General features: G+C 39.4%; 1 protein-coding gene across 5 annotated transcripts in view; it reads left to right on the top strand.

Moving 5' to 3' along the window:
• Nucleotides 1-25,400, top strand: part of ATRX (ATRX chromatin remodeler) — an 89,832-nt gene extending 64,432 nt beyond the window's left edge. For all 5 annotated transcript variants that reach the window (XM_080989700.1, XM_080989702.1, XM_080989701.1 and 2 more), the window contains 13 exons: nucleotides 2,117-2,247; nucleotides 2,533-2,621; nucleotides 2,801-2,967; nucleotides 7,404-7,551; nucleotides 7,737-7,837; nucleotides 9,276-9,384; nucleotides 11,461-11,638; nucleotides 12,559-12,753; nucleotides 16,152-16,301; nucleotides 17,291-17,416; nucleotides 17,851-17,946; nucleotides 19,694-19,822; nucleotides 22,374-25,400. In XM_080989700.1, coding sequence (XP_080845826.1) covers nucleotides 2,117-2,247; nucleotides 2,533-2,621; nucleotides 2,801-2,967; nucleotides 7,404-7,551; nucleotides 7,737-7,837; nucleotides 9,276-9,384; nucleotides 11,461-11,638; nucleotides 12,559-12,753; nucleotides 16,152-16,301; nucleotides 17,291-17,416; nucleotides 17,851-17,946; nucleotides 19,694-19,822; nucleotides 22,374-22,676 — 1,922 coding nt within the window. In that variant the 3' untranslated portion in view covers nucleotides 22,677-25,400. The remainder of the gene's footprint in view (nucleotides 1-2,116; nucleotides 2,248-2,532; nucleotides 2,622-2,800; nucleotides 2,968-7,403; nucleotides 7,552-7,736; nucleotides 7,838-9,275; nucleotides 9,385-11,460; nucleotides 11,639-12,558; nucleotides 12,754-16,151; nucleotides 16,302-17,290; nucleotides 17,417-17,850; nucleotides 17,947-19,693; nucleotides 19,823-22,373) is intronic.
• Nucleotides 25,401-26,381: the final 981 nt, after the last annotated feature.

A 26,381-nucleotide genomic window follows, 5' to 3' on the forward strand; every position in this document is an offset into this window, starting at 1 on the left:
CATTGAACTAGATTGCCTCCAAGGTCCTCTTCAGTTTATTGGGCTTGGAGAATTCTCTGTTTAAGGGCTGCCTTAGATCATACTGAACTTCCATTCATATGGGTTTCTCTACCCCTTGTAGAGTATATCTCTATATTATATTTGGACTCCTTTATTGTTGTGCTGGTGATTGCGTATGAATGTATCCAAGACTGGTAGTCTTCCTGCACTGTTGCTGCCACTGATGGGAGAGAGCGGAATGAAGGAGAGGAAATCTTTCTCCATTCCCCCTCTCCCTCTGCCAGCAAGGTTGCGGGGGCGGGGGGGGGGGCAGGAATGGGACAAGCTCTAAAGTGATGCAGGGTTGGGGTTGAGTCAACTTTTAAGGGCATGAGAGGAGGGGGATTGGAAAAGCTATGGGGGAAGGTGGGCTGAGCAAAGTGTGGTTTTTTGGGACATGCTCTGAGGGAATGGGGGGGAAGGATATTGTGGGAATGAGCTGTGAAAGGGAGCTTGAATTTTTGGACAAGCTGCGAAGGGAATGTTTTTGTAGGGCAAGGTGTAAAGGGAGGAGTTGAGATGTTAAGTGAGGGAGGATTGGATGAGGTGTAGTGGGAGCAGGGTTGGCCAGCAGTGTTAGAAACTGTGATAGAAAAGCTAGGAACCAAATGGCTTCTGGGACCTGAGTTGTGGGTGCCAAAACAGAATGTCTAGTTGCCACTGGGGGGACAGCAACACTTTATGTTTATTATTGTGATAAGCGTGAATTGATAAGCAATTCACATAAGTGACACATTGTTAATATCACATTTTTAGTCGAAATTGTTAATACATGTTTAATTTGGTGCTGACAATAAAAAATTGGTACCATACTCCAGTTTTCCAAGTGCTCTACGCTTTTTTTGTTAAACTCCTTAACATATTGTCTATCCTTAACATATACTTTGAGGCTTCAAAGCACATACATGTCAGTAATCCTTGAGCATCAGCCAGGTGCAAAAAAATGGCACCCAGTCTTTTGCGGGTGCTCACAAATGGAGAATCTTTAGACGCAAAATGCTCCTGGCACCCTGCTAATTTCAAACCCTCTTGGCCAGATGTAAATGTAGGGGGCTGGCAATAAGGGTGTGTGGGCTGGCAGGGCTGGTGAGCAGTGTGAGGAGGAGTGGCAAGCCCAAGTACACCAATATGCACAATTCAGAAGGAATTGTTACATTTTTAAGATGATGGGGAAAAATACCACCAATATACTGAATGTTGCACAAGCTAAAGTATTTTTATAGCATTTACATACACAGAAATTCTGGAAATTTTTGAGGCACTGTAGATAAGCTAATTCATTATTTCTTTGGGTTTATTTCCATAATCTCTGCCACTTAGGGAATTGTTAAATAGACATTTTATGTTGTTGTCTGAATTGGATTTATATCTCACCAGTGTTGCTGCTTAATATCCAGAAAAGCTATACTTCTTTGATCATTATTGAATAACAATTATAGACCACAGCTTAAAACGTTAAGGTCCAATAATTTAACATTTCTGATATTTAAAAACACCATGTTTATAGACTTTCTCAGAATTTGCAGCCCAGACAAACATCAGTCAGGGATACAGTATTCAGTTTAATATTTTTAAACCAGGTTTAAGTCCATAGAAATAAAGTTGGCATTTAGTTAAGATCGTAAGAAGAGCTTTCTGGATCAGGGCAGTAGGCCTTCTAGTCCTACTAATGAGCCCTGCTCTCACCGTGGCCAACCAGATGTCTGTGAGAATCTTGCAAGCAAGACCGAAGCGCAAGACCCACCCACCCTGCATGGTTTCCAGAAACTGGAATTCAGAAACATATAAGCTCCAAAACTTACTGCCAAGAAATTAAACAGCATGTGTGTAGATATGTTGTTACAGATTATCAAATATGAGGAACAGCAGGAATTACAAAATTTTAATAATTTAAGCAGAAGAAAATGTTGATTCAGTCATTTAAATAACTTCCTCTGTTATAAGAGATGTTGTACCTGTGGAAGAAGCTTGTGTGAGAGAGAGGTGGGCAGGAAAGATGTATTTTTAAGAAGCAAATGCTAATTTGGCTAACTTCAAGTATGAATATTTTAGTTTAACTTCTGAACTCTATTGTCAGGTGTCGGCAACAGCAGTGAAGGTGGAAGAGGCAAAGCTGGAGCTAAGCTCTTCCAGGATTTCCAGATGTTAAGCAGAATTTGGACTCATCCTTGGTGCTTGCAGCTGGATTATATTAGCAAAGAAAATAAGGTAAATCACATCTGTCTGTCTCTAATGAAAGTTTCAGTGAGACATGCCAAGTCCTAGACAGTTTCACTGAAATAATTGAAATTTATTTTCGGTATGACAGCTAGTTATTTTTTTAATATATTTTAGTTGTAACTGTTAACCACTTTTCCTATGTGTTTTGTCATTACTAAAATAGTCCCTTACTCACCCTGGCATTGTTCAGATGAGTGAACAGATGTTCTAAACGCTTAAGCAAGGACAGCTAAACTTCTCTTCTAAAAATATGCAATTTGGTGTTTTGTTCAGGGCTATTTTGATGAAGATAGTCTTGATGAATTCATAGCTTCTGATTCTGATGAAACATCAGTGAGCTTAAGCTCTGAGGAAGAGATCAAGTAAGTTGAATTGTTCCACATAAACTGTAAAAGTATTTACTCTGAGTTGGTGAAATTTGTGTTTGTTGTAGAATTACATTTTTTAACAACAACAACAACATACGACCCCCCCCCAAAAAACCACCCTAACTTTGCAAGTTTTTTTTTATAATAATGAGCATCAAATGTTATGCTTATAGGAAGAAAAAATCGAAGGGTAAAAAAAAGGAGAGTAGCAGCAGTGAAAGTGGAAGTGATAATGATGTTGAAGTGATTAAAGTCTGGAATTCAAGATCTCGTGGAGGTGGAGAAGGAAACATAGAAGAACCAATAAACAATCCTCCAGCCATTGCAAAGTCAGATGAAGGTAATGAGGGATTTCAGCTAAATTTCAAAATTTAGACACCATTGCAGAGGAAATTCACCATACAGGACTGGAGTAGAAATGATAATGTTGGGTGTCCTACTCTGAAGCTCACTCAAAATATCAGCTTATTATACAGTGGTATCTCTGGTTATGTACTTAATTCATTCCGGAGGTCCGTTCTTAACCTGAAACAGTTCTTAACCTGAGGTACCACTTTAGCTACTGGGGCCTCCCGCTGCTGCTGTGCTGCCGGCACACGATTTCTGTTCTCATCCTGAAGTAAAGTTCTTAACCTGAGGTACTACTTCTAGGTTAGTGGAGCCTGTAACCTGAAGTGTTTAAAAATGTTTTAAACAAAGTAAATCAGTCAATCAAAAAGTACTTATACTTTTCTGGGTAAAGCCCTCCCTCAGTAAAAAATATTATTAGTTTGATGTAAGTTATGCTTCCAAGTAATTTACATCACTTGGAACACTTCCAGTGCAGGCCCATAATGATCTTCCTTTCATCCATACACCTGTGATTCATCCTGCTTTTTAAACACTGCCTTTCAGCTCTCAGAAGAGCCCACAAAGCTTAGATTAAATCAACACAATCAAAATAAATTGTAAATCATACAAAATCAGAGAGGGTTAAAACAAGCCAGTAGTTGCATAAAGGTAGTAGTTTCTGTTTCTGGGGGTGAATGGTTTTTGAAAGGCAGCTTATGAATCTGTTAAAGTAAAATAAACCAAAGGTAGAAGAGATATGTTTTTACTACCTTCCTGAAAGCAATTAATGGGGAAATCATTCTGATTTCTCTTGGGAGGTTTTGGTGCGATGACTGAAAACATTGCACCCCATATTCTCAGTGGCAAAACACATAGCAAAGCTTCTAAGGGTGAATGCAGTTTGTAGACTTGTTCATGCAGGAACAAAAGGTCCTTCAAATATCTGGGTTCCATCCATCTAAGAATTTTATTGGTATTAAGTAGCATTTTGAATTGGGCCTGGAAATAAACTGGAAACCAGTAAAAATTAAACAGGAATGTAGTGTCATAAGGTCCAAAAAGCTGACACCAGAGATTAGTTGGACTGTAACTTTTGAATATTTTTAAAAGGCAACCTGAAGTAGAATGTGTTAAAACGGCATTAAAGCAATTTTTTAAACTTCCAAAAGGACTGCTTGAGAGAGGATTGCAGAACTGTCCCTTGCAGCTCCTCTCCCAGCTGAACTAATATTTGATAATTGCAGCTTCTCTAAGGAGAAAAATGTCTAAAGGTGACAGATTGTATGGGAAGGGCTGGTGGGTAGGGTAAAGTTGCATACATCCCCCCTCCTTTGCACCCCTTTCCTCATTAGAGATACTATTTAGTATGTGCTTGGGACAGAGATATGTTTAATTTTTCAGATCAGCCAGAATCCCTTCTAGTTTGGCTTTGAGACTGGAAGTGCATTAAAATTGAAGATGTAATCAAAGCATCCAAATGACAAAATCAGTCTGTAGCAGGTACCAATGATTGCAGGTACCAGGGAGCCAAGCAGATTATGAGGATAGATAGGGACAGTTCAGTGAAAAGCAAGTCTGGGAAGGTATTTTTTTTGGGGGGGGGGGGGTGTTATGGCCCATGCATATGCTTTTAGGATTGTGATCAAGGACTGCAATCTAAGGCCTACTTTCTAGGAAGTGCATTCTGTTGAACTCAGTCTGCCAGTCAGGCTGGAGAGATGTATTAGGTTGGGAGCATTACAAACAATTCTGTCTTAAAAGTAGCTGGAAGGTCTAGAGCTCTCACTTATATGAACTCTGTTTCCTCTCCCCACACTATCCAGGGCCTTAAGATGTTACTTGATTGCTGTATTCCATATGCCCTTTGCATTCCATACAAGGGAGGTATGGAGCATAGCAACATGAGAACTGGCCTTTTCAGTGGTAACTCTTTACATGTGGAATGCTTTCCCCAAGGGTGCCATCCTTATTGGTTTTCAGACATCAGGCAAAAAAAAATTCACCCAGGCTTCTTACCTTTAATTTGGAGAGTGTTAGGTATATTTGTGCCTTATTTCTTGATCATCTTATTGTGTATATCTTATTTTTAGCAAGTCAGTGTTTTGGACTACCAATAAGTAATACAAGGAAAGAATTCTGTGGAAGAGCATGCTGCAATTAGTAACCATATCAAAGTTTTCAAGACTCCCCCCCCCCCAAAAAAATAAACAATAAGTAACACACGACTGAAGTAAAATTAAAGCCACAAAATTAAAGCCACATATTTATAGTACTGCCTAAAGAATGTAGGTAACATAAATAAAGTCAACCCTGGAATCTTGTATCAAGTTATAAATTTGTAGATGTATTTGTGTATGTGTTGGAAGTCATCACAGTGAAAGGAATGCAGATAGCTAATGGACCTCCAGTATTTTCCAATTTTAATTCAATTCAGATCTAAAGTTTCGCATCAAAATAGTTCCACAGTCCAAAAGGCATCACAGCTAACTCTGAGTGCAACAGTTAAACCTTTCCCTCACTAAATTTTAAATAGCAGACCTCCTCCCAAGCTAGGAAATAGCTGGTAAGGAAACAGCTAGCTACTTTAAATGAATTCAGATCTCCAGGGTCTGATGAGCTGACCCAATGGTACTAAAGGAGCTTGTAGATTAACTCTTGTAGAGCTTGTAGAGCCTGTCTATTTATGGCCAGACTGCAGACTGGGGATGAGCAAATGTCCTAAAAGGGGAAGAAAGGACCCAAGTTTCTATTGATGAGCTTGAAGTTGAAACCAGAAAAGGTTATAGAACAGATGATTAAATGCTCACTCTGTGAGCACTTAGAAAAGGATGCTGTGGTTACTAAGACCCAGCATGTGTTTCTCAAAAAACAAGTCATGCTTAACATGAGTCAACAGTATGATGCAACATCCAGTTTGCAGACAACATCAAACTGTGAGGGGCACAGAAGACAGATTTGGGATTCAATATGATCTTAACAGATTGGAGACTAGGTCCAAATGAACAAAATAATTTTCAACAGGGGCAGATGTAAGGTTCTATACTTAGGTAGGAAAAACCAGCTTTAAAATTATAAAATGGGGGACATTTGGCTTGCCAGTAATGGCATGTGGAAATGTTCTACGGGTCTCAGTAGGTAACGAGCTGAACATGAGTCAGTGTGATGCAGCAGCAAAAAAAGCTAATGCTGTTTTGGCTGCATCAACAGAAGTACAGCATCCAGATCAAGGGAAGAAATAGTACTATTCTCTTCTGCCTTGGTCAGACTACACCTGGGGTACTGTGTCCAATTCTGGACACCACAATTTTAAAAGGCTAGAATGTATGCTGAGGAGTGGGAGACCAAGATGATCAAGGGTCTGGAAACCAAGCCTTAAGAGAAACAGTTGAGGGAGTTGGGTATGTTTCACCTGGAAAAGAAGAGGCTAAGAGGAGATATGATAGCTATCTTCAAACATCTAAAGGGCTGTCACATGGAAGATGGACCAAGCTTGTTTTCTCCTGCTCTAGAGGGTAGGACCCAAAGCAATGCTTCAAGTTGCAAGAAAGGAGATTCCGACTAAACCATCAGGAAGAACTTTGTGAGAGTAAGAGCTTTTAGACAGTGGAATGGACTCCCTTGTCTCCCTCAATGGAGGTTTTTAAGCAGAGGTTGGATGGCCATCTATCTTGAATGCTTTAGTTGAGATTCCTGCATTGTGGGGGTTTGACTAGATGACCCTCAGGACCCTTCCAATTCTACAATTCTGTGATTCTATGAATTTGGCATAGGGATATCTTAGCCTTTGAGTTCCTTAAAAAGAGCCCTCTGGGGGTTTAGGATGGGTAGTGCACCACCCCCACTTAGTGAGAAGCCTCCACTGATATACAGAAATCAGAACAGAAAATCATGTCATTCTTGGAGCTAACATCAGTTGTGAACAGTGGGAGAGTGGTGGAAAAAGTGTGGTGGAGAGAAGTGTGCAAGCCCCCCCCCCCCCCCGGCCAGCACAAGCTGGCAGGGCTCGAGGAATATTGCCTTCTCCTGAAGAGTTTTAAGCCCTTGCTGTAATTTGAGTTTCAAATGTTGTAAATGGTTCATCTTTCAGAGGAAATGACAGCTGTGTAAGCTATCCAGATATTGTGTTAACTATATTAGAAAACATAGTTGGTAAGCAATTTTGAGTTAAAACCAACATTGAAGATGCTTCCCTTTTGCTTTTTTGAAATGCATTTCTTGCAGTCAAGGCTGAAAAAGTATTGCTTAATGATTTATGCCTTATGGAAAATATGTCAATAAAGCAGACATAAATACATGATGCAAAACATACAGCATTACTGCTACAGGCATTTAAAACAGGATAAAAGCAGCATAAAATCTACCACAGTAAAAAACAAAACAAAACCCTGAAAAATGTCTTAAGATACATATATTAAGGTGTTTATTTGTTTTTGTATTTTCCCGTAGGTAAAACTGCTTCCAACCCAGGCAGCCCAGCTCCAGATTGGTACAAGGATTTTGTCACTGATGCGGATGCTGAAGTGTTGGAGCATTCTGGAAAGATGGTGCTTCTTTTTGAAATTCTTCGCATGGCTGAGGAGCTTGGGGATAAAGTGTAAGAGTCATTCTGGAAAGATTCCAAAGCATTTGTGCTTTAAGCAGACTTGGCTTTTTAGAATTGGCAGATTTAGATTAACATTCTGCTTTATATCCATAAAGTGTGTCAATAATACTGAGAGTGGTGAGGCAAATTGGTGTGCTAGAAAATTAGTAACTGTTCCTCTTTTTCTCAACTTTCAGCTTAGTGTTCAGCCAGTCTCTGATATCACTGGATTTGATAGAAGATTTTCTGGAGTTGGCAAACCGGGACAAAGAAGAAGACAAACCTATTATATATAAAGGCAAGTGTAGAAATGCAAGATTTACAGAACTAGAAGAATTGTGAGACAAGTCATTTTTTAACTACAGTGGTACCTCAGTTTACAGTTGTACCTCAGTTTACGAACTTAATCCCTTCCGGAAGTCCATTCTTAAACCGAATCTATTCTTATACTGAGGTGCGCTTTCCCTAATGAGGCCTCCTGCCGCCGCCGCCGCCTTTCTACCATCCAGCTTCCATTTTTAGACAGAGGTAAACTTCACAAACTAGGACACTACTTCCGGTTTTGTGGAGTTTGTAAATGGAATAGTTCGAAAACAGGGCTGTTCTTAAACCGAGGTACCACTGTACTGTTTAATTTTTGGGTTTTAAACAAAAAACTCTGGTACTTGGAGACTTAAGGAAGTTCAACAGGAGAAAGGTTTTGATTTTACAGAACAAAATTGGTAAAACAAAAGATGTATTAGGAGATAGGATTCTTTCAAGAAACTGTGTGTGTTATAGGCTTCTAAACAAGGTGGTAAACACACAGCTTCTTTTGATTTCAGCTTATTAAGATAACTGTTTGAGTGTTATAGCTTAGGTCTTAATACTTGGGCTCCAAGGTGGTACTTTCTGTCACTTTCCCAGTCTTCTATAAATCACAACCCAGAGGCTCCTCTAGCTTTATAACAGATCAAGGGATCACCATACCTCTCCTAACTGGTTTGGGATTCTTCTCTTTCTCTAAACGTTCTCTTCCCTTCTTACTGTATTGAGATATAGAGTGTTCTGTAACAACTCTTCTTTTCCTGTCCCCAATTGAGCTTCCCAGTTATTCTTCTTTGGCTGCAGATATTTTCCTCAGAGTGGATGTTCAGGAGGTATACTCCTATCAAGCTGAATGCCAAGAACTGCAGCTCTCGCCTCGAACTGCTTTTCTTTTCCCAAAGTGCTAGCTCAACCCCTCTGTGGCTAGCTGTACCCACAGCCAATCAGAGAGAGGCTCCAGCTAAGCACCATGGTGAAATTCTGCTGCACTGCACCACTAAACTCTGGTCTAGCTAAGCTTTCCATCACAACTTTGTTTGTTTGAAGCATGCATATCATGCAAGCAGCTCACATTTGAATTTGTAAACCATATCATTATTTACTAAGTTCATTCATAATAAATGTTTTCCTAATCCTGCTTATCTTCCAGTAGGTTTCATCTGACTCCTATTCTTCAAAATAGGGTCAGTCAAATTTGAACAGTTTGCCTTTCTATCCCCTCCATAAATGTGAATTCCTTAGATTGTGAAAATATATCTTACTGGACTTTGTAAACACATCTTCCAGGGATACAGTGTGGGCAAAAGATTTGGATTATGCTGCTCAGCAGGGAAGCTAAAGAGGAAGAACTATGGGGGTCGGTAAGCATAAGACTTGCCCCTATGTCTTATTCAATTGATATATAATAATTTGGTTTTTTAAATTTCTAGGTGAAGGGAAATGGTTCAGAAATATAGATTATTATCGTTTAGATGGCTCTACAACAGCACAATCAAGAAAGAAGTGGGCTGAAGAATTTAATGATGTAACGAATGTCAGGTAAAAGAAACCCACACCCTTTTCTGCTTGTAAATTTATATAAGTGATAAAAGAATATCTTTTTCAACCATTGTAATGCATCTAGGAAATGAGCCCTGTGAAGCAGTCATTAGTGCTGGGGCGCTTTGTTCCCCCAAGCTAGTTTATAAATGCCACAGACTGCAGTCCTATACTCACTTGCCCAGGAAAAAGCCTGTGTTGCATTGTCAGGAAATAAAAACAGTGGGAATTAACTTATATGTAAGTAGGTTTAATATTGAATCTTTAACCGCAGCAAGTCATACTTGCTTTATTTATTTCATAAAATTTATATAGCGCTTGATTTTTTTTTAAAAAAGCAACTCTCAAAGTGCTTTACAAAAAGAACAATTTACCTGTAAAAAAATTATAACCTTCAAACAGTAATTAAAATCGACAATAAGCTAAAAATTAGATTAAAGCACATTTTAAAAACAGTTAATTTCAATAAAATATTTTGAAGAGTTAATACATATTCTGACTTTGGCAAGAATCTCCTTTGGGACCAGACCACGCAGAAGGCGGGAGAGCAGGAAGACCCAGTTGGGCTAGGCCATCCTACTACACCCAGAGTCCATGTGACTGTTCTGAGCCAGCCTGTCATTGGCTAGTGGTGCGCGGTTGGTTTGGAGTAGACCTAAGACATAATTCCCTGCCCACTTATTAACTCCTGGGTCTTTTATTGGGGATCCATCCTAGGCATTGTTCAGTGCTTTTTGACTTCCTCTCCCTCCTTTGGGGGCCTTGGGGTAAGGGCCAGTTCAGTTTGGGGGCTGATATTCCTGCCACACACTCTAGTTGACAACAGTGGGTGGAGCAGCATACACTGTCTACTTTCTTAGTAACTGTCCTTCCCCAATAGCCATCTTAGCAACAGCAGCAGTCCAGCACTCTGAGACTTGGGGTTGCTGTTCCTGCTCTTCCATCTGCCATCAATAATGTTGTGGCCTATTTTAACCCACTCAGTTCCTGTCCTTGTTTTTCTGGCCTTGCTTTGGTCCCTGCTGCTGGCATAATTAGTTACTTCCTCTCTTAATGAGAAGAAATGCATTTGATGTTTGGATTTCATTTAAGAAAGGGCTTCTGTCACTACGTTAAAGGCTTCCTGTTGAGTTAGTTGATTATAGGTTTGTGCTGACACATGTCCCGCCCTTTGATGTGACAAACTTGCTGTTCACAACACATGTGTGGATTTAGACAATTTTTGACCATAGTAAGGTAAATCTCTCTAGTATTCCTCTGCATGTGAGTGCTGAACTAAAAAATAAATAAATCCTTATGTAATCCTTATTGTAACTTGCAGTTTCGCAGGGAGACGGGGAGCGTTCAACCCCCATGCTTTGTTCAGTTTTGATCAGGCTTACCTATGCGGCACTAACACCACCCCCAATGTTTGTTTCTTATTGCATTTGTTAGGTGTTTTATACAAAAAAGAATTGCCTTAAAGTGACATAACATCAAAATAAAATACAGATAAAAGAAAAGGAAAAAAAAACCAGATAAACGAGTTTAGTATCGTGTGCACGTAGTCTGTTTCACTAAATATAGTTTTCCAAGATTTCAAGTGTTCCACTCAAACTTTTTGATGTATATTTATAACTGTCTTCCACAGAATGTAGATTGCTTCAGCAGTATAACCAACAATCACCCCAGCCTGTTAAAATTTTGTTTTGCTTTTTAGTTTGACAAACTGTTCAGATACCTTGGGACATGGCTTGGTGATTCGGAGCTCCTTATGGGCACATCAAAGTGGCATTTACTACAGTAACTGCCAAGTGTTGTTTTCACATAAGCAACAAATTTAAATTATGGGCCAATGTGAAATAAGGTACAAGGTTGTGTATGGGCGTGAGAATTTCCCAGTAGATGAAAAATACTACACACTATAAATATTGCAAAAATAAAACACAATAATATCACATTTTTAAACAACCACCATCTTGTTTTGTCACTCAAACTAATGAATATTCCTTTGATTTGGGGAGGGGAGGGAAGTATCTGTTTAAATTAATTAGGAATGATTGTGAGAGGAATTAAAATTTACTTTCCTTTTTGCAGAGGCCGTTTGTTTATTATCTCTACTAAAGCAGGATCCCTTGGAATAAACCTGGTGGCTGCAAATAGAGTAATTATTTTTGATGCTTCTTGGAATCCATCATATGATATCCAGAGTATTTTCAGGGTTTATCGCTTTGGGCAAAATAAACCAGTGTTTGTGTACCGCTTCTTGGCTCAGGTAGGTTTGAATTAAATGCTTTCCATGTGATGTGTGTATGGTTCTAGATAAGTTCAACAATATCTTCTAGAAAATAGTGTGGTATGACTAGATTCACCCTTGTTTTTTGTCTTCTCATATTTGTTAGCTTCAGTGTAGTTTTAGACTTAAGAAATTGAAGCAAGTTTCCAGAAGAAAACATGAAGCTCTAAAAATCAACCATACCCACCATGTACAGTGGTACCTCAGTTTAAGAACAGCCCTGTTTATGAACTATTCGGTTTACAAACTCCACAAAACCGGAAATAGTGTCTTGGTTTGAAAACTTTACCTCGGTCTAAGAACGGAATCCAAAAGGTGGAAGGGAACTGGCAGCGGGAGGCCTCATTAGGGAAAGCACGCCTCGGTTTAAGAACGGACCTCCGGAACAGATTAAGTTGTTAAACCGAGGTACCACTGTATATTCTTTCAAACTGTGTGACTTGACATTCTCAGAAATTTTAGCAAACACACAAAAGTTGCCCTTCAGCAACTCAGTGGTGCAGTACCTCTAAAGACAGAGGTTCCATCCAATTATCCATGCATTTGTCATATTTCCCCCTTTAAAGACATCTGAACCAGCAGCCGCCACCACATGTTTCATTGCAATGAATTCTGAAAGGTTTTAAGTTTTTTTTTAATTTACTTACTTGCCACCTTGCATTCAATAAGGTTTGAAAGAGTGGCATATTTTTGCATCAGGTGAGTTAAAGTGTTTTCTTTCATCTTGAAACTACAGCCAACCAGCTTCATTGGGTATCTCGTTCGTCAGCAGTAGGGTGTGTGTGTGTGTGTGTGTGTTGCAAAACAGTGGCAGAGAGATTGAGGGAACTCTGGGTTGGTGGTCGGGGTCTCTCATATGTGCGTGTGGACATAAATTGTAATGTATTTTTGTTTTGAAGGGAACAATGGAAGACAAGATCTACGATCGTCAAGTAACTAAACAGTCACTATCTTTCCGGGTGGTTGATCAGCAACAGGTTGAACGCCATTTTACCATGAATGAACTCACTGAGCTGTATACTTTTGAGCCAGACTTGTTGGATGATCCTAATTCAGAAAAGAAGAAAAAAAGGGATACACCTATGTTACCAAAAGTAAGTCAATATGTACAGTTAGCACCTACAATACCAAAATATTTAGGTATGTGCCTTTTTGTGGGGGGAGCAGGGAGTAAATATGAATTGTCATGCAGAATGAAACCAAGGATCTTTTTAGCCCTTCTGTCTGTCTTGAGCAGTACATGCAGGTCCCGATCCACTTGCTCACTATGTGAAAAGAATTATGCCTGATCCTCACTATAAACTCAGAACACTAGGAGTTTGCTCACTTAATTATTTTCTTGCTTGTTTGATAGTAGGCAGCAGCCATTTTCAGGCAGAAACCAGGCAGGGAGGGAGGGGGCAAGATTGGATGAACCAGAGAGTAGGAGAGATCGGACAAATCAGGTCTTCTTTCTACATTGCATTTCCTAAGTCCAGGCATTTCACTTGGAAATTTGGCACTGTGAAATTGAAGTAGGAAATGGGGGATGGGTTAGCATTACAAAATCTCCACCAGAATAAAAGGCGTGACCTGCGAAAAATAATGAAATGGAGTCATCATTCTGCTGCTAATCCCTGGACTGCTTTCCACATAACAGTTTAATTCGCAGAAGTGGTTTTTGCAAGTCACTCCCATGACAAGTGCCTAAAAGTGTGAATGGTTGCGCTCTTGCCTCATTCATGGGATTGCACAGCATCCAGCTTCTTAGTTTCATAATGGCTTAATAATGTTCTCAGATGTGTATGAGGATTCATTTCCTGGAGGATTTATTTAGCGGGCTTGGCTTTCTCTGACAAGTTTCCTTTTTTAACACCTGAGTCCTCAGTTGTACATTAGGAACTCTTACATACTTCATTTCATTCATTTTGATTTATTGCTGCCTGACCAAGAGAGCTACCTAACAATGTCTCAGTGCCAGTCCATATTGTACATTCCTTGGAACTCTTGTTGGCTTTTATTGCCTGCTAATTTTTGAGTCCTGGGAGATTGCTCCTTGAATAGAATGCCCTGACGAATTCTGACTCACCACTCCCATAATATCTAGTGATGGTTCACTTTGTTGCACTTAATACTACATTACCAAGCAGTCCTAATGATTAGAACATTGCAGCCGCACCTGAAGCTCTGCCAGCAGTTTGTTGTGTTTTTACCTTATTTTACAAATTTCCTATGCTGCTTAACTTCTGGTGAAGCTTCCAGAATTGCAGGTTAGGGTTCCAATTTTTTTTAAAAAAATAATAATCAGTGCATACATTTTTTCTATCTATACAAGAACAAAAAGTTCAGCCTTTTAGATTCACTATTTTGGCCCTTAATTGGTCACTTTGGTAAAAGTAAATTGAATATAAAAGGTCATAACTCCTAGTCCCCACCCCCTTCAGCTCTCCTTAGTTTGTTTCCATGCTTAGTTCCATAAGTACTGATGTTACACCACAGTGTGCGATAAAGAAACCAGATATTGCTGAATGTGGTATAGTACTGAACAGTATAGATGTTGATGAATTGCAAAAATTCCAAAAAGAGCAAAAATTGCCAAAGTTCATTTATTTGTACCATGTCTGGAATGGAAATCAATCCAGCAAATGAGGGGGTATTTGCGGTTGATGCTTTCACTCTGCAGATGATATGTAAGGTTGTCGGAATTTTTTTAACAAAACAATTTGCATTGTGTTTTCTTTGCTTTGAAAAGAAGGGAGACTTGTTGAGTGCAATTCACATCAGAAAACAATATTCCTATCAATATTGAAGTGTTTATTGATGAGTTCATTGAAACAATGTTTCAAGAATCATGCAAACGTTAAGAAATGTTTTACTGGGGCATGTTGGTGGGTGGTTGTTGAGGGTTTTTTTTAAAGTACTGTTGAGTAGAGATGTTGAGAAGGCATAATTTTCCATTCTAAACGGTATTTGTTGCCAAAATGCATTATTCATCTTGTTATCTGGTGTGGTGAAATTACATAACTTACATAATTAATGTTACATTCTCTGATAGTATTGCACCCAACAAGTTTCTCTCACTCATCAGTTTGAAGATTGAATATTTGGCAGGTTGGTTTCATTGCCTAACCCTGTGTTAGGGTTAGGAAAGAGATGTTGCAGTGTGCTTCTTAAGATTATGAGCTTGAAATTATTGGACAACTTTCAGATTGGTTCATGAACTCACTAGCTGAGAAGTATCTAAAATGATATCTCAACTGAAAAAATTACTGAAAAAGTAAACATTTTTATCCTGTGCTTAAAGGAAAATTGAAAGAACACAACTTGAAAACTTTCTTGGGATATCATCTTTATGAAAAAAATCAAAGTTTTATTTTGGGAGGAAATAAGTTGGAAAATAGAGATGATTTTGGGGGGCAACTTTTTAGAAATTGGCTTTAAAAGATGGACATACATTGTGTCCCAAAGCTGAACTTGTTAGTGAGATACTTTCGTGGTTCTTACTTTTCTACACATGTTGTTGCTTTTGCTCAAGCTGTCTTTATACTGAAACTTAGAATTTTTTAATGTACAGATTTGAAAAGCAGCTGGGGAGATTTTGTATGATACTGTATAAAAGCCATTTGTAACATCAATATTCTAGCAAATATATTTTACATTTTTGAAATAAATCTTCATACAAATTCCTTCATTAAACATGCACTTTGAATTGTGAGAGACCATCAATAAATAGTTTATAAAGTTTTTACCTTTCAAGCCTTGACCTTTATTGAATACAAGTTGCATTTCAGACAAAGAAATGCAGAACTACCCAGTTGCGTATAATTTAAACCACATTTTGATGACTCTGTTGGCATGGTATATATGGATTAAATTGCACTGTATTCAACAGTATTGTTACCATAGGAACGAAGGCAAATGCATGTCTGAGAACTCTCCAGCCATTTTAAGTCCTCTTACGTAGCATGGAAGAGAGCTTCTTTGTGCTAATTTAATTTTTGAATCTGGCCTTTTTTCAACTTCCATCTACATAGTTTTACTACTCTACTTTTTTGTTCTTCCCAGTTACTGATATGCTTTGTGATCAGTTTTATTCTATGGATGTGTTTGGGGCTTTGTGACTTAAAAGTGGAGGTTATATCTCACCTGAAGACGAGGTGCCTATCTGTCCTGTTAGCCCTGTAACACCTCCCCCCTGAAACAGGTTCACAGTTCGGGTGTGCTCCTGGAATCAGCTTTGAGGCTGGATGCCCAGGTCTCTGCGGTGGGCAGGAGTGCATTTGCACAGTTAAAAACTGAATTCCCCGCCCGGGGGGAACCAAATTGGACTTCAAAAGCTAAATTTCACCAAAAGCTTGATTAGGCCATAGAAATGAGACTGCTGAGGAAACAAACTTTCCTCCTTCCGCTGCTTTAATATCCCCTGATGAGAAGCATGCATCAGGAACCACCACTTACCATTAAAGAATTTTTATATGTGCTTACTGAATGTTCTGGCATTTTTATTTACCAGGATACAATTCTAGCTGAACTCCTCCAGATCTGCAAAGAACATATAGTGGGCTATCATGAACATGATTCCCTCCTGGACCACAAAGAGGAAGAAGAATTGACTGAAGAAGAGAGGAAGGCGGCTTGGGATGAATATGAAGCTGAAAAGAAGGTAGGATGCCTTAAGCCATTTAGATCAATTTCGTTCTGTGACTCAGACAATTGTTCTGCATCTTCAGTATGTTTGGGCAAGGTATACCTCAGGAAACAGGAGCCTTGAGTTTCCAGTATAGACAGACTTTAGTAGATGGATTTGGCCTGTGATCAAAAAATGCATTTGCTAGAGGAATCCTTGTACAGTTTGGCTGTTAAATGTGAAGAGCTCTTATTGTTTTCACTGCCCTACCCCAGTACTACTAATTTGTTATTGACTGGATTGGCAGTGAAGCACTGCTTCATATAAACTACACAAGAAGGAAGACACAGTTAAAATAAAGATAAGCAAAAATCAGGAATTCTTCATGCCCCAGTTCTGAATATATCATTTCAGTGCCTTGTTAAGGCTTTTACTATGATTTCACACATTTGGTTTGGGGCTTAAACAAAACTGTACACTGTATTTCCAGAAAAATAAGTGTTATCCATTGCTATCTGTAAAAGACCAAACATCTCCTTGCCCCTCCAATTACTAGAAAGCCCTCCCAAAATTTTGGTTTGGTTTATTGAAATAAGCATATTGTTATGACTGATGTCTACTTGTGCTTGGTGAGTCTGCAGAACTGAGGAAGGTAGCAGCCTATTTCCTAAACTACACTCCTACATTCTTCAAGGGGATGGCGCCAGAGCCCAACCTAGTAGTAATCTTATAATTCAAAAGCATCAATTCTTCGGCAATCCGCCTTCTTTATGGTCCAGCTCTCACTTCCATACATCACTACTGGGAAAACCATAGCTTTAACTATACGGACCTTTGTTGGCAAGGTGATGTCTCTGTTTTTTAAGATGCTGTCTAGGTTTGTCATTGCTTTTCTCCCAAGAAGCAGGTGTCTTTTAATTTCGTGACTGCTGTCACCATCTGCAGTGATCATTCAGGTGGGTACCAGTCATATATTCTCAAACCTTCAGCTTTGAATACTCAGAAGAGCTACCTCTGTTTTTCAGGGCCTGACGATGCGTTTCAACATGCCAATGGGGGCAAACATGTTCCCCACCAACTTTAATGCTCAGGCTCCATATATTCCTTTCAATTTGGCAGCATTGTCTGCTATGAGCAACCAGCAGCTTGAGGTAGGTGGGAAAGTTTCAAATACCATTAACATGATAGTTGCTTCATGCTGAGGATGCCTTACATAGTCATATTATTGCGCCCGACGATGAACCTAGTTCTTTTGCTTCACAATGAAAGTGCTGTGTGCATTGACTTGTAAGATGCTCGTTTCTAGGCTGTTTTGTGAAAGTTACTCCTTAATGTAGTTAAATAAAAACCAGAGGAGCAGAGTTGCCTCTCACAATTAAATTGTTTACGTGAGAAACACAGTAGTGTTTGAAATTATTTTCCATTCAGTAGCCCAACATGTGATTGGACATGTATGTGATTGGACATGGTAGTTGTATCATATGGAAGCATTATAAAGAAGCTAGGTAGGAATGGAATTTCACTATATTTGTAGATATCTTAATCTATGGTTATTCAGCAACTCTTAATCATACTTTTCTTTCAGGACCTCATTAATCAAGGCAGAGAAAAAGTTTTGGAAGCTACCAACAATGTTACTGGAGCAAGAATTCAACCCCTTGAAGACATCATTTCCAGTATAGTAAGTAAACTCACTGCTGATAAGAGCCATTTTTGCTCTGAGGTTGCATACATTTCAGAGAACTGCATTAAATGCTGATTATAGCTTGCAATATGTTTCCCCCCCTTCCTTCAGTAATACTGAGATTGCAGATTAATCAATTGGCTGCAGTGCTGTGAGGAAGAAATCTGTTTCAGGCATTTAAAAAGCCCAGTCCTATGGTAATTTACTTATAAACTATACTGTATCTCTGGGGTCAGGAACCTTTTTCAGCCATGGGCCGGTCTACCGTCCCTCAGACCATGTGGTTGGCCGGACTGTATTTTGGGGGGGAAATGAATGGATTCTTATGCCCCACAAATAACCCAGAGATGCATTTTAAATAAAAGTACACATTCTACTCATATAAAAACACGCTGATTCCCGGACCATCTGTGGGCCGGATTTAGAAGGCATTTGGTCCGCATCCGGCCCACAGGCCTTAGGTTGCCTAACCCTTCTGTATCTGGGGGAGCTTTCTTTCAGGGAGGCCTATGTAGGATGACTCCATTAATTTGTTTCTTTATTGTCTTGGCCAAATAAACTCTTCTAAACTGATTTCTGTTATAATATCGCATAGTATTCAGTTAAGAGTTAAATGGGATGAATGACATCTGAACACAATACAGCCATAGTTAAGTTCTATTTTTTTCTTTGGAGATGTAAGCACATACTTCTAATCCATCAGTCAAAATCAGTGGAGCTTTTAAGTGTTTTGGAGTTGCAGGTTGTGGGTTGTACATGAGGTTATGTTAAGATTGTTGCAGACAATGATTGTCAACTCTGGCACTTATTTTAATGGATGACATCTATATATTTTGTGGGGGGGGGGGAGGACTTCATAAATAAGGTTTGTGCTAAAATGTTACTAAATCAGCATCCTGTCAGCAGCCAAGCAAAATATGCCATTTTCAATTTGTAAAAGATTTAGGATTTATATTATATTATGAACTGAAACTGTATTTGCATAATTTTTATGAATGCTTCTTTTTATGAGCAGCTTAATAAAATAACTGTCTGTTTACATTTCTGCAGAATACCAGATACTTCTCTATCTGCATTTCCAAATAGTCCTTATCCCTTTGCAATTTGTACTCTCTCCCTTCTTCCCTTCCCTCTCCCCAGTCTACCAGCTGTCATTCAAAGAGGAAAATTCCACATATCTGTTGGGCATGCTAAGGTCAGAGGGGTACCTAACTTTAGAACCCTAGATCCTCTTTAGAATCGTAGCCCTGGTACATTCAGCAGGCATAATCCTTGAGGAAATGGTAGATTACCCAGAGAACCATTACTTCTCCTCCTTTCAGTTTGCCTTCTCCACCTGATATCCAAGACCTTTGGGACACCTTGCTCTCACCTGTTCTCGCATGTCTTGTCCAAGGTGGGTGCCCCTGACCTCCAAGTAGCCCTTCTGCAGCTGTTGAACTGGAACAAGCACCACCCCTTCCCTCTCTACAGCATTACTACCAAACAAGACACTCAGGTAGAGATGAAGAATATGTGGATAGACAAAACCTGCACATGAAGGAAAAATCCCAGTGACCCATATTATGCCTGTCTTCAGCCAGAGCAGTCTGTTGCAGTGTCTCAGCAGATTTATTTTAGACCATTTTTTGAAAACTGAGTTGCTGTATTCTCAAGGCAAAAACTCTCTGTTGACACATTTCAGGACAAATTGAGGCTCTATAAGAACTACTGCTAAAACCCTCTGTTGTGTTTTCATTTGCAGTGGAAGGAGAATCTGACGCTCACAGAGTCCCAGGTCCAGTCTTTAGCTCTAAGCCGACAAGCAACCCAGGAGTTGGATGTCAAGCGCCGGGAGGCCATCTATAATGATGTCCTGACAAAGCAGCAGATGGTAAGACTCACAAACACTTCTTGATTCAGGTAGACACATGGAAAAAACAAACAGGGCAGTAATGTAGAAGCACATTTGAAAAGGGGAGCTATTAACTGATTTATCCCACCCCAAGTGCTTACAAGACCTTTATTAGCATTGTGGATATCAATCTTACACCTCCCTAGGTCTCACTTGCAGGTTAGAGGCATCCCTGCAGTTGCTTGAGCTGTAATTTACATAGTGTGATGCAGCTTGCCTTTCTTGCTCCTAATCTGCACCAGCTCTTTTTTAGCAGCTTAGATTTAGCTTGGTGAGAGCTGGGTGTTTATCACCTTGCCAAGAAATCCTGCTGCAGAAAAAAAGATGTCATGCACAGGTACAGTTCAAGTGAGTTTTAACCATATGTAGTACTGAAAAGGTTATTTTTTTTTTTAAGTTTTAAAGAAAACAGGAACTTTATATGGCTCAAGAATGAGAGCTAGTTATAACAACAGAATTGAAAATCTAATGATACTGGGTCTTCAAATTAGCCCCACCTGTATCACCGCTAATCCCAATTGCATTGCATCCTTCCGTGTACTCACCTACAAAAACAAACCCAAGTTGATGTGAAAAAAAGAAAAAGGCCTATATACTTTGGCTAATCTCTATAAAAAGGATAACTCTAATAGAGTAGACCAAATTATGGAAAAAATGAGAGGGTACAATGTGAATTAGCTATTCATACATCAGGTTATATACATTTTATTTCAAACCAAGCAATTAAATCCCAAGCACTCACATCATGGCATCTTCTGAAAAAATATTTCTAAATACAACTCAGCATTCCCAAAAAAATTCTGCTGACACTACATAAAATACTCAGTGTTCTGGCCACTGAGTGATGCTCAGCTACTAAACAACTTTGGGAAACTGACCTAGACGCTAAAATTGAAGAAGCTGACTGGAACAATCTGCGGGCAAAAAACCCTTTTTAAATCAGTATCAACCCACATAAGCTAATTTATAGATGGCATGTATCACTGCTTAGTGTTGGGGGGGGGGGGACTTGCTTTCATCCTCCATCCTGAGAGCCAGTGTGGTGTAGTGGTTAAGAGCGGTAGTCACGTAATCTGGGGAACCGGGTTCGCGTCTCCGCTCCTCCACATGCAGCTGCTGGGTGACCTTGGGTGACCTTGGGCCAGTCACGCTTCTCTGAAGTCTCTCAGCCCCACTCACCTCACAGAGTGTTTGTTGTGGGGGAGGAAGGGAAAGGAGAATGTTAGCCGCTTTGAGACTCCTGAAGGGGAGTGAAAGGCAGGATATCAAATCCAAACTCTTCTTCTTCTTCTTCATCCACCCTCCCACCTGTAATATGAAGATAGTTTTGCTGCCCTACCTTAACAAGGCTGTTGTAAGAATTTCAGAGATAGTCATACCTCATGTTACGTTTGCTTCAGGTTGCGTGTTTTCAGGTTGTGTCCCACGGCGACCCGGAAATAACGGAACAGGTTACTTCCTGGTTTTGCCACATGCGCAGATGCGCAAAATAACATCACATGCATGTGCAGAAGCGGTGAATCGTGACTTGCCGACGCGCAGACACGGGTTGCGTTCTTTTCAGGTTGTGAACAGGCCTCCTGTTTGTTGAGCCCTTGGGGTAGGGGGTGGATGATATTGTGTTTTTTCTTCTTTTTTATGTATTTTGTGTTTTTTCTTGTATTTTTATGCTTTGAACCAGCCTGAGATCTAGTGAAGAAGGGTGGAATAATAATAATAATAATAATAATTCTATGTAAATACTACTGCAACAAGGAAATTTGTTTCATTCTCTGTATTTTATTTTAAAAGCACTATGCAGACCTTGATGATCAGTATAAAGTCAATATAATTCATAGCACTTCTGAAAGAAAAATCAATTTCTTTAGAAATAGATATAAACAATCTTGAATGAGGAGAACTCAAGTAGTCCTTCACCAGACATTATTGATATTCTTTTCAAGTTCACCTCCTTGCTAACCAAATACTTTTGGCTGGAAATCAGTGCTTCTTAACACTAAGGAATTAACATGCGTGTTATGTAAAGTCTTGCAGGGTTTTTCATGTTATATTATGAAACCTGAAACTTTTTCCGAGGCGTTCTGTCAGACTGGAAGTATTTTCTCGTGTGGTGTTCGCCACGAAATACTTGCTTGGTCATTCACATAAGAATTTTCAGGTTGCTGGACCGGGTGGGGTGGGGTGGGGTGGGGTGGGGTAGAGAGATGGAAAATGGTACTAGAGGAGAGAATGTTGTAACTGATATATGGGAGCAATTTCACAGAGAGTGCTTGCCCCGATGGCAACCAAGATAAAGGTTGCTTGCAACACAATGGGTGAGTCATTAGGGGACTGTGGTCCGAAATGGTATTGCTAACTGGTGCCTCCAGTCACTAGCTTGAAAATGCCGCCACATTAGTGATGGTGGTAGCGGTGCAACAAGTATCAAGTTTCAGGTTTAAATCAATTTGTCAGGGATACTGTGGCTGAAGGGAAAGGCATTATTGAGACAGGTCATGCCCTTATAACAGCTCCACTTTTCCCTCCACAGCTAATCGGTTGTGTTCAGAGGATTCTGATGAGCAGAAGACTCCATCAGCAGTACAGCCAGCAGCAGCCACAGCAGCTGACCTACCAGCAAGCAGCGCAGCACGTGGCTCAGCAAGCAGCCATGAGTCATGCAATGATGCCAAAGCCGGGTTTGATTATGAATCCTTCCAGCTTCCAACAGATAGATATGAGAGGGATGTATCAATCTGTTGCTGGTGCAATGCAGCACCCACCCCCCTTGCAGCGGGCTCCTCTTCCAATGAGCGGCAAAGGCCCAGGACCATCCCAAGGGAAACCAATGTGATTATTTTGCACTAAAAGTTTTTAAGGATTGTTAAAATCACAGAGTGAGAGAGAACTTTTTTATTTTTTTAGGAATCAATGGCTTAACAGAACTCAACTGTTTAAATAGTTTGAATGATTTCCGCCCCCCCCAGCTTAATCGGCACGTTCCATTGTAATTATTCACTTTGTTTTAATAAGACATAACACCCCCTCCCCGATATTTAGTGGTGTTGCCTAGAATCTTCTTACATGTGTTGAGTACAGGAGATATCCAGTTGTTTTCAGTGAAAACAGGTCCTTTCCATAACATTAGGGGCTGTACAGGTTTCCTGTTTAAACTCCTATGCTTGCTGTTAATAGCCATAAAAACAGCCATTAAATGGGAGAAACTTAGTGAAGTAACACAGATCTGTATATTTTGGTTGTCTCACACACAAATGTGCACAGCTGAGTTCTTGGTTAAAGTTGATTCCTCAAATTATGGAACTTTTTATAATCTTTCACAAAATAGAAAGTGTAAAGACAGAACTGACACGGAAATTTATTCTAATCTTAGAATTTGTGATGGGGGAAAAAACCATAAGATTTAAAAATGATCTTAAAACAGAACTGAGTGCAATATTTTTAAATACTACTGCTTTTAAACTTCCAAGTCATGCAGGTTTTTTTAGAAACTCTCTGCAGCCTTAAGTTAAAGCCTGAGAAGTTGCTGTTTCCTCTAGCCTTCTGCCACTTTTATTTCATGTATGTGATGGAATAATATCAATAATTTTTTATCCTTCACCAGTATACTTCCACCATGTGCTCGTTCCGATACAAAGCACATTTTTTGGACTCCTTTATACTGGTGCTAGGGTCTCATCCTGTTGCCGGCAGTAGGATGGTTGTGGACGGGCTAAGAGAAATATACTCCTGGTACTTTGGCGCTCAAATATGGTGGCAGTGGTTGGGACTGAGCCTGTCTTCAGTAAGCAGTTTTGAAATGGCTAGAACAATTTGCTCTTTAACCACATGAAGGAATGTGCTTTCACAGTTTGCAGTACTGTCAAGAGTTGTGAAATAATTCCTTGTTTTATAGATAAGAATCTCATTTTACCCTGTATTCCTTTCCCACCCTATTTCCCCCTTTTTAAAAATATAAATATGAAAGTGGAAGAAACAGCTTGGTTTTTTTGTTTTTGTTTGTTTGTTTCTGTGCTGGAGGGAGAAGTAAATTTCCAAATAATTATGCTTCATTAACAGCTACTTTTACAACATGAAAGTGGAATAGTTGTCTGTTTTCTGGGCTTATGAAGACCCACTAAATCTTTTTCTCGCATTAGTCTAGCTGATGTCTCCAGAAGAAAATACAGCTATTGGAACGCAGGCATAAAATTAAATGACAGGTGCATATGAGGCATTGGAGAAGGAGCAAGTAAAGAGTAGGGTTATTTTGGAGATTTATGAACGCTAGGTAGGATTCACACCACTGAAAAAGCAAGAGTTGCTAATTTGTAGTCTAAAATTTCTTATTTTTTATCTATAATGCGCTTTGAGTCCCTGTCAGAGAAAAAGGCAGGGTATAAATAAATATATAATAATAATAAAAGTTTGGTTTTATGAATCATTCTAGAAGAATGGTTACGTTTTATTTCTCCTATCTGAGTGAATCAGTCAGCACCCAGGCAATGTTAATTTTGGGAAAGATTCAATTTTGCAGTGAAAATGCTTTGGTTGGTAATAGGAACACAGCTTGATCATTGCAGCAGATTTAACCATAAGTTGCTGTTTTCAGCTCTTTTAACAATGGGAAGACATCCTGAGCCCTTGTTCAGCTAGTGGTGTGATTCATTTCTTTAATTTGGTGAGAAGGGAAGTGCTCAAAGATTGCTATATTTGCTTCAGAGGAAGTGAAAATAGAGATTCCTTGACAAATGCTTGAAGGCAAATGGTAGCTGCCCAGGATATTCCTACATTTTGTAAAATAGAGCTGGGAATCTGAGTGGCATTTTTACATCAACTCAGGAGACTAAAGTTTTAACCAACTTTTTAAAGACAACACTTTTTCTCAACCTCAACAACAACAGAAAAAAGGCAACTGGTGTGGATGAGGATGTCTTGGAGACAAGAAGCATTGAACTAAAACTTGGACCACTTTTCATACATATTTCTCACTTGGCATATAGCTGCATAATAACGTGCTTTTTAGTATAGCGTCAAGTTTTAACCAACATTTAATGACAGAAATGTCATCAGTTATTAAAAAAACTCATTTTTATATTTGTTTTAAATGTTTACCTAGTTGAAATAGCTTATATAAGATGATAAATTGTTGCTCGTAATACAGTTTTGCCTGCTAAATTCTCCACCTTTTGTAACCTGTTTATTCCTTTGGATGTAAAGCGTTTTTGCTTAGTATTGTGATATTGTACATGTTTTTGTCCCAGTTGCATAGTAATGTTTCAGTCCCTTGACCAGCTTTGGCTGCTGAAATCATACAGCTGTTAAGACTTGGCCTATGTTTTTATTTTGTTTTTAAGACAGTTTTTCAGTTGTGTATTAAATATCATAAGAGTACTGTAGAAAATATGTCACTTCTTATAAGGCTGTTTTGTAAAATATATATTAAGGACTGGAAACGTGTTTCTAAGGAGAAGCATTCAAGTATGGCAATACGCTATCTGTGTTTTCACCATTCGAAGTGCTGTTTGGTAGTTAAAGCTATTTAATATCTGATTTAATAAAGTGACCAAAATGGATTAAATTCTGTTGTGCTGCTTTGCTAACACGACAAGTGGAGCTCTTGATATAGCTAACCAGTGCCAGATCTGGAGATTTGAGAGACCCCTAGATTTTGATAAACCATAAACTTTGTCTAAATAGTAATATTCCTGAAACACTAATATTTATGACCCATATACATCATGGCCAAATGTACTTCCCAAAAGCTGCATTTTCTATACAGTGGTATCTCAGGTTACAAACGCTTCAGGTCCGCTAACCTGGAAGAGTTACCTCGAGTTGAGAACTTTGCCCCAGGATGAGAACGGAAATTGTGTGCTGGTGGCGCAGCAGCAGCAGCAAGAGGCCCCATTAGTGAAAGCACACATCTAGTTAAGAACAGTTTCAGGTTAAGAATGGACCTCCGGAACGAATTATGTTCGTAACTAGAGGTACTTGGTTCTCAAACTTAATCAGTTCCGGGAGTCAGTTCAACTCCTGGAACCCTTCGAAACCCAAGGCGCGGCTTCCGATTGGCTGCAGAAGCTTCCTGCAGTCAAGTGGAAGCTGTGTTGGATGTTTGGCTTCCGAAAAACATTCGCAAACTGGAACACTTCCAGGTTTGGCGTTCAGGGGCCGATTTGTTCAACAACTAAGCTGTTCGAGAACCAAGGTACCACTGTACTGTGAGATGCACCTGAATATGGATTATGATGTTGTTAGTTCATCCATTCCAACAGCTCCCTGTAAAGCTCAGTTTGAGCAGCTTTTCCTTTGCAGGTTTACCAGATAACTAGTTTTAATTGCTGTGGAGAACCTTCAATTCAGTTCATAGAACAGTTCATGGAACTCAACTTTTGCTATTCGAACACCAATTTAAAAAATAACAAATATCCATCCTAACAAGACAAAGGTATCCCAAGTGTTTCCATTCATATTCACGGTCACAAAAGTTTTGCTGGATTTAGAAAGACAGGTAGAGAGAGATGCCATTGTGAATTTTGTGTGTGAGTGAGGAAGGATT

This window comes from Podarcis pityusensis (assembly GCF_964106645.2).
Source record: "Podarcis pityusensis genome assembly, chromosome: Z".
NCBI classification, from domain to species: domain Eukaryota; kingdom Metazoa; phylum Chordata; class Lepidosauria; order Squamata; family Lacertidae; genus Podarcis; species Podarcis pityusensis.